General features: G+C 42.0%; 1 protein-coding gene across 5 annotated transcripts in view; it reads left to right on the top strand.

The window, feature by feature from the left end:
* Window positions 1-3,110: 3,110 nt before the first annotated feature.
* Window positions 3,111-12,423, top strand: part of RAB11FIP2 (RAB11 family interacting protein 2) — a 68,890-nt gene continuing 59,577 nt past the window's right edge. For 2 of the 5 annotated variants that reach the window (XM_038578926.1, XM_038578928.1), the window contains exons 1-3: window positions 3,111-3,615; window positions 9,278-9,723; window positions 10,427-10,895. In XM_038578926.1, coding sequence (XP_038434854.1) covers window positions 3,263-3,615; window positions 9,278-9,723; window positions 10,427-10,895 — 1,268 coding nt within the window. In that variant the 5' untranslated portion in view covers window positions 3,111-3,262. The remainder of the gene's footprint in view (window positions 3,616-9,277; window positions 9,724-10,426; window positions 10,896-12,423) is intronic. The other 3 variants (XR_005380675.1, XR_005380676.1, XM_038578927.1) reach the window with 2 other exon arrangements.

The following is a 12,423-nucleotide window of genomic DNA, read 5'->3' as shown; positions in this document are numbered from 1 at the left end:
AAGTTGACAACTGCCCACTCTGGGATCCAGATGCTGTATATTCACAGTACGATGATTATTTTGTTTTATTTTCCACACATGGCTTTTTCATACACTGGCTCAGAGATGGCAAAAAAATTTTTTTAAACATATTTATGGTATGCTTTTCTTAGAATGACCTAAAACCAGGTCTTTTCATTCTAGATGGTGTCTAGCTCAGTATCATTTCAGATTCATCTCTCATTTGTGTCCCTGAAGATTCTGGTGGTAAACTAATCCAGGGTCTCATTTGGGAGTGACTACTTCATGTAGAATTTACACCAGCCACGTGTGTAAGTAATACTAAAAAACTGAGAATTCTCAATACATGAAAGGAAATCTATAGACACTAGCAAGTGTCAGTGGGTTCCCGAAAGAATGTGCTAGAATTTGGGTTGTCTTTGAGATTCCTGGTGTTGTCTTTTAGTATGAGGAAAGTCCCTTCTTCCACAAGACTAAAATAACACATAAGGTCTCCCCTCCCCCAATAAGATTCTTCAATGGCTACTCTTCTAACACAAATATAGTGGGCCTTCACCTAACTCCATTCAAAAAATATTATATGAAAAGACCCCTGTTTGTTTTCAGTGCTGGTATCCTGCAAACACGGGACACTGAGGAACACGGAGCACATAATGTCCTTAAGTGGAAAAGTTTTAAACCTTGCCAAAAAATTATATACCAGCTTACTTTTGTGGCCATTTTTAGTTGGAAAAGTGTACACACATCTATTATATTGTTTCACTCTCAAAATTCATCCTACAAAGGGAGAAAATGCATTGGATGCTAGGCACTATGAAGGGAGGATCCACGATACACAAGGCAGTCTAAAGAATTTAGAATTTCCTTGGGAAGGGGGATCCTTGGGTGGCTCAGCGGTTTAGCACCCGCCTTCCACCCAGGGTGTGATCCTGGAGTCCCAGGATCCAGTCCTACATCAGGCTCCCTGCATGGAGCCTGCTTCTCCCTCTGCCTCTGCCTATGTCTCTGCCTCTCTCTCTCCCTCTCTCTGTGTCTCTCATGAATAAATAAATAAAATCTTAAAAAAAAAATTTCCTTGGGAAGATAAGACACGGACAGAAAAAAATACAATAAAGGTAGTATACAAATGTCTCTTGTAATGGGGAAAGAGAGGGGCGAAAGGAGACTCGGGGCCACATATGCCAGAAAATGTACAGTATCTCAGAATACTCCTCCAAACTATTTTAGTCGTGATAAAATAAAATAAAAAGCCAACAGTAGCCATTTTATCTGCAATTTATGGACAAAGAGATGGAGGCTCCCAGAATCTCAGTTCCTTGCCTCAGGTAAGTGCCCATCACAGGCCACACACTGAATCTCTGGCAGAGGCAGAGCATCCAGCAAGGCTCCGAGTCATCAGCCCCACTAGATCTGGCTAGTCCGGAAAAAGCTCAGTATTGCCTTTTCTCTCTCTCTCTCTCTCTCTCTCTCTCTTTTTAAGATTTTATTTATTCATGAGAGACACACAGAAAGAGAGAGGCAGAGACACGTGCAGAGGGAGAAGCAGGCTCCATGCAAGGAGCCCAACATGGGACTCGATCCCAGGACTCCAGGATCATGCCCTGAGCTCAAGGCAGACGCTCAACCCCTGAGCCACCCAGGGGTCCCCAGTATTGGCTTCTCCTAAAACGCCCCTTGCATTCCTACAGCGCGTGTGTCCATCAGGTTTTGCCCACAGGCACAGGTGAGACAGCCGTCCGCAGCCCTTGGTGAAGGAGAGTCCTCTCTGGGTTCGGCTTCAAAAGGTGGATAGTCTACACAGTGAGCGCCCAGGGGGTGTCCTAGCCCCCGAGGAAGCTGAGGCTCGGGGAGGGGCGAAGACTTGTCCAAGGTCACACAGGCTGATGATGGCAGACATGGGGGGGGGGGGGGCGGGCGGGGATCAGCTCTTCTGACTCTAGCCCCAGTGTCTCTCCCGATCTTTATTGATTCCTGTGTGGTTCTGGAACCTTCCATCTGCTTTCCCCCTCTTCTTCCATTGGAGGTGGAGGACGTCTTCCCAGTGAATTAGAGAAGAGTGGGTAAGGGGTTGGGGAAAAGGGTGCTTTCGGTCAATGAAGAGGGCCGATGCGCCGCGCCAGCCACCATCTATCTGACACCCACCCGCTCTGTGCCAGGCGCCAGGCATCCATCAGGGCGCAGGCAGCCAACACGCTTTCCAAAGACCGAACCCGGGTATCCCTCCCCAGATCGGGCGGGCCCGGGTTGCGGCTGTCACCCCTCAGGAGCGCTCCCCCCGCGCCCCCCGCGGCAGGCCGCCCCGCCCGGTCCTGGGAGCCCAGCGCCCCTGCAGGCCCCCGCGCCGGGCGCGACGCCGAGGAGGCGCACCCAGCCCCGGGCCCCGGAGCTCGCGCCGCGCGCCGCCGGTCGCCACGGCAACCAGGGAGGCGCTGACCCCTGACCCCGCCGGCCCCGCCCCTCGCGTTCCCGAGTTCAACATGGAGGCGGCCAACCCGGAAGTGCCGCCGCCGCCGCCGCCGCCGCCGCCGCCCGCCGGGGGTTGGGAGCCGCGGGCCCCGCGAGGCTGAGCCCGGCGTCCGCCGCCCTGACAGCCGCTGGGGCGCCGCGTCCCTGCCCTCCCGGTCCAGCTCCGCGGCCAGGCGACCCGCCCCGCCCCCGCCCGAGAGGAGGAGCCGAGGCGAGGGGGAGGAGGCGGAGGAGGCGGAGGAGGAGGGCGAGGTTTGCTAGAGGGAGCCAGGCCGCGCGAGCCGCCGGCGGTTCGTATTACCGGGGTCGGAAGGAGGAGCCGGGCCGGGCCCGCCGAGCAGCGCGGGCGGGCGGGAGGCGCGGAGGCGGCGGGGGTGCGGGCCGGGGCCGGGGGCGGGGGCGGCTCCGCGCGGGCCCCGGCGGCCAGGCCTCAGCCGCCCGCAGGCCCGGGAGCCGCCCGCCGCCGCCGCCGCCGCCGCCGCCGCCGCCGCCGCAGCCCGGGGCCGGTCCCCGCAGCGGGCGGCGCGGAGGCGCGGGCGGCTCGGCCGGGGGCGGCGGGGATGCTGGGCCCCCGGGCCCCTGCCGCGGAGAGGGCCCCCCCAGCGCAGCCGCGCCCCCGGGCCGCCCCAGCGAGGCGCCGCGCCGCGAGCCCCGGGCCCGGCGGGCAGCCGTGAGCTCGCCTGCCGCCGCCGGGTGCCCGGAGGATGCAGTGATTCAGGAATTAGGCTCTCCCCGCGGGAGGGGCTCGGGGCGCCGAGGGAAACCACCACCACCACAACCCCCCCAAAGACCCAGAATGATGCTGTCCGAGCAAGCCCAAAAGTGGTTTCCTACCCACGTGCAGGTCACAGTGCTCCAAGCCAAAGATCTTAAGCCAAAAGGCAAAAGTGGCACCAATGACACATACACCATAATTCAGCTGGGCAAGGAAAAGTACTCCACCTCTGTAGCTGAGAAAACCCTTGAGCCTGTCTGGAAGGAGGAGGCCTCCTTTGAGCTCCCTGGATTGCTAATGCAGGGGAATCCCGAGAAATACATCCTTTTCCTCATAGTTATGCACAGGTCCCTGGTGGGTCTGGATAAGTTTTTAGGGCAGGTGGCAATCAACCTCAATGACATCTTTGAGGACAAACAAAGAAGGAAAACAGAGTAAGTTATGTAATTTATTTTGAATTTGGGGGAGATTATCTTATTTACGGATTTTCTGTTCTTGGAAATTATTTGGGGCATTCTCTCTCTCTCTCTCTCTCTCTCTCTTTTTTTTTTTTTTTGGAGTGAAATATGACCTAGTTGTAAGCACCATGGTTGCACGAATCTGGAGTAAAACATAGCCCTTGTGAAGAAATATATATATATTTTTAAATGGAGGCAGTAATGATCCATTACTCTCGCATTTCTGGTTAAGGTAAACATGTTAAATAATTGAGTATTTTGCACCGGATTTTAAGCAAACTGACATGGTTTTCACCGCTTGTAAGAGGACTTGATCACAGTGCTGACCACCTAAAACTTGTGTGAGTTGCTGTGATCGTTAAACACTACAGTTTGCCAGGAAATGGAGAATTAAATCTGTCAATATAAGGTCTCATGTTGAATTTTGAAGTTGTCTAAAGGTCTATTACCAAATTTAGAGGTCAGGATTTCGTTTCAGCTTTAGAAACACAAGCTGGCCGGTGTTTTAGCTCAGCCATCTTTCAGGGTCAGTACATCTCGATGGAGTCTAGAGCTGTTGAAAGAAAAAAATTTTAAGTGTGTACAAACATTCGCAACCTTGAATGCACGCTGACATTTTTCTGTGAATTCACAACCTATTGGAGTTCGTGTATTACTTCGGAAATAGTTCTGTAAAGCCCGCGTGTTGCAGGTAGTGATGGAGTTCTTGTGATGAAGTGATTCAGGGGCGTCTTCACTGCAAACACGTCCTTTTACCTCTGACTTTCAAGCTCAGGAGAGATACGTTGTCATTTAAAAAAGGATGATATAAATTAACACTTGGATGTTATGTCTTAAGTCGGAAAATTACATGTTTTCGGAGATACAGATATACTCACCCTTCCTTAAACCTGATCTGAGAGAACCTTGAAATTAACGGAATTAATGAGAGAAAAATATAGGTTGAGTTTGTAAGAGGACTTCAAGTGTCCAAAGCAGCTTTGGTGTTTCCCACGTGACCGAAATTTATTTGCCCTTTTGAAAACTTTTGATAATGGTAACTTTCTTGAAGTTCATGTCCATTTCATATTACATTTTTACAACAAGTGTGCCTTACTATATTCTCTGTACATCTTCCTGCAAGCTTCTCTTGATTGGAGTTTTTATTTTTATTACCTTTTTTTTTTTTTTAAATCAGGACTTTATGTAAGATTTAGTACGTGAAAGGTAAAGGGATAGACAGATAAGTACTAGGAATGCAAGAGGAAAAATGGTAAATATTTACTCAGGAGATAACAGTATTTTAAGAAAAAGGAGAGAAAAGTTTTAAAAAAATGTAAAATTGAATGTATATTGATGATTTTTGATAAGTGTTTGCTACCTACAAAATGGTATTTGTTACCTACAAAATTTCCTCTGAGGAGTTTTTCATTAGTTTTTCATTAGCTGAAAGATAGATGATCACCAAGCAGTTTGTTCAAATCACCAATTTTGGATGAAACTTACCCTATGATATTTAAAGTGTTTTGAAAGTAGACTTTCTAGTATATTGTAACTGCAAATGTTATGCTGCCTTTTTTGGTACTTTTTATGTTAATGAGTGACCTATTACAGGCCTCCTATGAAATCTAAATTTTCCGAGCGAAAGTAGGCCCAACTGTGAATCCAGAGATTCAGAGGATGAAGTGAGCTTTTAAAATTCCTCCTTGCTTTACTCCTTATCTTTGGCAACATCCGAATTACAATAAATTTGGCCATAAGTAACTCTCCTATCCTGGTCTCCCTACAGAAATTCTCTATTGGCTACTAAATAAAATTGATTAGAACTTTCAGGAGGAAAATGCTTTTAAATGTTCTCAACAGGGCTTGTGATGTTATTGCATGCAGAGTGATTTTCAGATGTTATTAAATCCCATTTTCTTTGTGGATAAATGAGGACCACATATTTGATGAGATATCTTTATTGGTAATATTTCTAGTTTTTTAATATATTTAATAGCTTCCTTTTCCAGCACAGCTGTGCATGTGGTACAGTACAAGATGAACTTGGGCCACCGGTGTATTGCAAGAAAGATATTTAATATTCTGCACAGTGCTGAGCCTTGTCGGCATATCCCCAAGTGCTTTTTAGAAAACCAGTATGAGTGATGAAGGCTACCAGCTGATTTAGAAGTCCCATGAAACTGCTGGGTGTGACATTTTATACTCTTGACACTGAAGACAAGTATTTACAGCTTGTCTTCCAATTGTGTCATGATAGGCAAAGAAGTGTGATGGCTAAAACTATTATTTTACTTATTTTTATAATTTAAAATTAAATGCCATTCTTCTTTTTTTCTTTTAAGGAGAGGGAAAGGGCCCGAGTCATAACATTTTGAGTGGGGCATGGAAAGAGAACTTCTGTATCTCCCACTTTTATGGGTGTCTGGGTTGGTTCTGGCATGAGATTTAAGGAAATAATGCAGTGTTTAATAATAGAATGGTAAAATCGTTCATGCTGTTATGTAATATCTATTGATTTTTTTTTTACAACAGGAATGGGTGATTTTTTTTTTTTAATGCTCATGAAAAGTAATAACAATCAGAGTCCCTAGAGTTAGGTATGACTCAAACACATGCAGATTTTAGGACTTTTGTGCGAGTTTCTGCAGTGCACCTGTGTCCTGGCCTCTGGCACCCTTCCTGCCAATCTTGTCCCGTTTCTGACCACACAGCACCAATTGCTTGGGAATAGTTCCCACATGTGTGGTGGTTTTTGAACATGGACCTGTGCCCACTAAAAATTGAACAGAGGCCATATACAGTTTAAAAACAGCACTCCAGAGGTGAAAAAAAAATCAGCATTAATCCACTAAGCCCCAAATGCTGTGTCTTCATTTTATCTTTTTGAAGCCTGGGAAAATGAGTGCTATCTCTGGAATGATTCTTGAAGGTCTCATTAAGACTTCCCCATTACCTCACTTTCAAAACAAAGCAGCTAAGGTAGTTTGTCATGCCTAAGTTTTAAGTTTTATACATTTGTTAAAAGTTCTTTGCAGTTCCCCCCCCCACACCCCCCCCCCACCCCCCCGGGAGTGGAGGGATGGAAACTATCCTGTATTTAGAGTTTGTATTCAAATACTGACTTGCTTGATTCTTTTAAGCTTACCTGATGAGTCTTTAGTGTTCCCTACCATAAAACAAAATGGTGCAACACGCACACAGTTTTAGCTTGGTTACGGTAAGAGTATAGTTTTAGAAAAAAATTATTCAGTAAACATTTGTTGAATGCAAGGCAAATTGCCTTCAAGGAGCTTACCCTTTAGCAGTAGAAAACCTGTATTGCCTTCCTCCTTGGTTGTCACTGCCGCCTGATTAAACACAGGGTCCCCTAACACATGGCCAGCCCTGCCTTTAACCTTATTAACATATGTGGTTTATCAAATAGGAAAGAACTTCTATTTTCATGCAGATGTTATTCATCAGCTTGGGTATTTTCCTTATTGGCTTTAATCTGACACTGGGATGTTACTTAGCCTTTGTGCCCCAGTTCCCTCATCTATGAAACATGGATGTTAAAGTAGATCATTGATTTGGTCTTATTTCTGAAATTCGGTGAGTTTTGATTCCTCTCACCTCCTTCCATCTATTGGTTATTGATTTATTTATTTTTCTCAGATTTGCTTTGATTTGTTGTATACATGGAAGTCCTCTAGGCCTAAGTTTTTTTGTTTTTGGTACACTTCCTGCAAAGTGTACTCATTTACTTTGCGTAAAGCCTGAGATGTTACAGAACATTTCCCATGTACCATCCATCAGAAGCATTTCTCCCCCCATTGAGAATGGCTTTATTTTCCAGAATTGGGAATTAATAACGGGGTGTCTGACCTTGTTTCATTTCCAGGCTTTTTGAATGCTAAATTTTGTATTGCTCAAGGTTCTCTATTCCACAGAGTTGATTGCTGTCCTTTCTTATTTCTATTTCTAGTCCCTGTGTGTTCAGATTTCACCATTTGCTTCAAAAGCTTTTCTCAGTGTAGGGTCTTGGGGTAATGCTTTTTATTATAAAACATTTTATTTTTAAAAATTACTTTTTTTAATGCAACTAGATCATAATTGATTAAATTGCTTCAAATTAATGAAGATATTTCTCTTGTGTGTTTTACTTTCTAAGATTGTACATATGGTATGTGCCAATTTTCTCTCCTGCCTAGAAAGACTGGTGAACCAGTCTTCCACCTGATGTATAGTAAACATGAGCTTCTTCTGGCTTATCTTCTTGGTAACAGGAGAGAAAGTACTAATGTAAAATTAGATCAGAGTTCCTTTGTAGCTAAGAAAGTTTGTTACACTTGATTAGAGCTATATTTAAGTATAAATGTAACCTATTTGTAGGTTATGCTTCATTGTTAAAAAAATGTGGAAATACTATAGAAACTCTCATCGAGGCTTGATTTTGCAATTTTTTTATTTTTTTATTTTTTAGCTATTTTCTCTGTAAAATGACCACTTGTAACACTGACCACTGGAGACTTTCTCATAGATAAAAAACACCACAGAACAAACCAAAATAAACTTTACTTCTTATACAGTAGCCCCCTCTTATCCACAGGGGATAAGTTCCAAGGCCCCCAGTGGGATCTAGCCTGAAACTGTGGCTGGCACCCAATCCTAGATATACTATGTTTTCCTTTACATGTACATACCTGTGATAAAGTTTAATTTATAAATTTGGCACAGTAAGAGATTAATAATACAATAGAACAGTTATATACTGTAATAAAAGTAATGCGGATATGATCTCTTTCTTAAAATGTCTTACTGTCCTGTACTCACCCTTCTGGTGATGATGTGAGATGATAAAATGCCTCCGTATTGAGATGAAGTGAGGTGAATGACGTAGGCTTTGTGACATAGCATCAGGCTGCTAACTGACCTTCTGAGGCTGTGTCAGACAGAGGATCGTCTGCTTCCAGAACGCAGTTGACTGCTGGTAACTGAAGCCGTGGAAAGCGAAACCGTGGATAAGGGGGACTACTGTAACGTCATTTGACAACGGACGGTGCAATTCAGCGAACTGACGAAAAGCATAAGATTTGGCTCCAATTAGAATAATTTCTCTTTGGTATTGGTACAGTAGCAATGATAAATGAAGCAAATAGATTCTAACAGGAAGCATTTAAGGTTTCTTTTTCCTTCAAAAACTTTACAGGGTTCACTACTATTTGTCACTTCCTATGTTTTACTCATTTTTCCTATTTTATTCAGGAGAAGGCTTTGGCCCGCTTTACATGAATCTAAATCACATCTTATGTCATTTTCACAGTTAGCACACTGTAATGCAACGCGCTCCGATATTAACAAAATTCTTCCAGTAGCTTTTACAGAAGAAATATTTTGGGGTTGGGGCTAAATATTTAATTATTAAAAATGTCATTATTTTATAGTGCTCAAGAGGAGTTTGTATTGATGAATTATTTCATAGTCTCTGCCTCAGTCCTTTGACATTAACAAATGTTCTTAGGCCATAGCAACACTTAAGTCAGATGGATGCATAATAGCTATCATGCTTCCATTGCTTTGATGGTTCATAGCTTTACCTAAAAAGCTATTTGTACGTAACAAGCCTGTATCCTCTCTGCAGTGTGTGTTACAACCCAGTTTTTTCCTTCTCTTTAAGGTGGTTTAGATTAGAATCCAAACAAGGAAAAAGAGCCAAAAACAGGGGTGAGATAAAGGTCAATATTCAATTCATGCGGAACAATATGACAGCAAGTATGTTTGACTTATCAATGAAAGACAAAACAAGATCTCCTTTTGCAAAATTAAAAGATAAGATGAAAGGTAGAAAAAATGATGGGACATTTTCTGATACGTCTTCTGCAATCATTCCAAGTTCTCACATACCCGATGCCAATACTGACTTTTCAAGTGGTGAAATACAGATGAAATCCAAACCAAAAAAGCCTTTCCTTCTGGGTCCTCAGCGACTCTCTTCAGCACATTCAATGTCTGACTTAACTGGGACCCACATATCTTCTGAGAAACTGAAGTCTGCTGGCACCATTGGTCAAACACATCTTCTTGGTCGGCATGTAGATTCCTTTGGAGTGGTTCCGGAAAGTGGTAAGTGACACTTTCTCATTGTATCCTTAGTGATCCGAACTACCCTTTTAATTTTTAAAGTCTAGCTTATAAAGTTAGAAAATAAAAATTGCAATTTCTAGGTAGTTTCTAAGCTTAGCTCTTTATTGAGTGCCGAATATACTCAAAATTGGTAAGTTTATTGAAGGCAGAACTTGTCTGCATTCAGCATTGTGTTTATATTATTAAATGATAACAAAAATGAGTCCCAGTTGCTTTTCATGGCCTGGCATCTTTTTTTTTTTACTGCTGTTTCTTTGGTCCTGAAAGCCTGAAGCATAAATAAATATTCCATTTAATCAGAAAGTTCCTAGAAAAAAAATCTTGTATGTTCAGAAGTAGCAAAGTATATTTAATGCTAATGATGAAAAAAGTCTTTGAGAATTTATAGCACAATCTTGCCCACCAGAACCTCTGGTTTTGACATTATAGTTTATGTGATTGTTTTTTTCTGAGCTGAGTAAATTACTGATTGTCTAGCAATATGCTAATTATTATTAGCTTACCTACTTGAGACTGCTATACTTCACCATTTTAAGATTGTTTTCCTTGATTATTTTAAAGGTTAATATCTTTAAATAGCTAATTGCTCTCATTCTAAAAGCAGCAGTGTGCACACAGAATGTGTCAAGTAGTGTGATGTAATGTGTCACTGATTATGTACTAACTACAAAATTGTTTGCAGGAAGTCTCAAATCTCCACACAGAAGAACATTAAGCTTTGATACTTCTAAAATGAACCAACCTGACAGCAGTGTGGATGAAGGTGAATCGTCTTTCGGAAGACAAAATGACCCATTTACAAATGTGACTGCTTCATTACCCCAAAAATTTGCAACACTGCCAAGGAAGAAAAATCCATTTGAAGAAAGCAGTGAATCATGGGACAGCAGCATGAATTTATTTTCAAAATCAGTTGAAGTAAGAAAAGAAAATAAAAGAGAGAAAAGAGAGAAAGTTAGCTTGTTTGAAAGAGTGACTGGAAAAAAAGATAGCCGAAGATCTGATAAACTTAACAATGGGGGATCTGATAGCCCTTGTGACTTGAAATCACCTAACGCATTTAGTGAAAATCGGCAGGACTATTTTGATTATGAGTCAACTAATCCGTTTACAACAAAATTCAGGGCTTCAAATATAATGCCATCTTCAAGGTAAGCCTCATGGGGGAAGTTGTGCTATTTTGAAAAAAACTACACTTGAAAGTATCAAATACCCTTTTAAATACTTGAATGTTTTAAATTCCTTTTATTTGACTTGAACACAATTCTTATCTTATTTTTATAATTAATTATGGAGCCAGGCAATGCTACATACATCTTTGGAATTGAACTTTTTATCTTAGAAGGATAAAAGATTCTTAATCCCTACCCTAGTCTATTTCTATGTGAGCCAGAAACTCACTGAAACTTAGGAAGAGAATGGCATAGCTTTTGATGAGAGTGGTTAAGAGTGAATCACCACTGGGTGTTAATTCAGGCCAGAAATTTAGGTGATACATTGGGTTTCTAGATACTGTTTTCCAGGGATTAGTTCACAGGCTCTCTGGGGAGGATTAGTGGGCCAATAGCAGCCTATGGGCTGTTCTTTAAGAAATACTGGCTTATGTTAAGTATTAATGGTTTTCATCGTCGGTGTTAACTAGCCTCATCAAATGGCTATTTAGAAGTCACTTCTATTTGTGAATGTTTATTGGAATTTTGTGACCCTTTGGGTACTATAAATATATCAAAGAGTAGCTGTATGATGATTTCTGGTCATAGGGATAATCACTATCATGATAAAGATTAGATTTTCAAAATCTGAGTTCTCAGTTTTGTATATAATGGTACTTCTTCCTTCGCCCAAGTGGGAACTCTATTCCTTTAAATGAGATTATGGATTTTGCAGAAGTGAACAGTAGAAAAGCTGATTAAAGAAAACTTAATCAAAGAATAAGATGAATGTATTGGAATCCTAAGCAGTTATAGGTTAGCATGGTAGAGTGTTTGCCATGGAATGTAGAAGTTTTTCCCAACCAGAGTGGGAATCCTGGCTCAGTAGCTCTGTGACCTCTATAAACCTCATCTTCTCCATCTTTGAAACAAGGAAAAGAATACCTACTTGGTAGGATTGGGTGATGATAAATTATAAATCAAGTACATGGTATAAAGCCAGGGCCCAAATACGGAACCCGTGAATGGTGGCTGTATACTGTGTTTTATATACTGTCATGTAGTATTTTATTCAAAAACAGTGCTTTGTTTTGTTCCATTGCAAACAAAAAGTATAGTATTAACAAGCACCCTTTTAGACGGTACTTTCCTACCTGTCCTCTCATTTTCTAATGATGTGTTAAAGTATGCATTTAACATTTCCGAGGGAAACGTGTATCTCTTTCATTTTTTTTTTTTTTTAGCAATAAATACTTACTGTGGCTTTAAAAAGTATTGTTCAGTTTTCTTTATTAGCTATACTCAAAAAGAATACATTCTTATCGTGTGGTATTAATATTTTACTGAAGAGTCCATAGTTTCATTATGGTATTCTCAAATATTTTATTTTGGTATTTCACATAGTATATTACACATACTGTCTTAAGTCCTAAATTACAGTGGTAAATAGAAATATATTTGCTTTTTCTCCCTTTCGCTAAACTTTTTTTTTGAAGAAGATAATTAAAAACAACTGTCTGAGATAACT

The sequence above is a fragment of the Canis lupus genome, chromosome 28 (assembly GCF_011100685.1).
Source record: "Canis lupus familiaris isolate Mischka breed German Shepherd chromosome 28, alternate assembly UU_Cfam_GSD_1.0, whole genome shotgun sequence".
Taxonomy (NCBI): Eukaryota; Metazoa; Chordata; class Mammalia; order Carnivora; family Canidae; genus Canis; species Canis lupus.
Note: the sequence above shows the minus strand (reverse complement) of the source record. Positions and strands in the feature narration are given on the sequence as shown.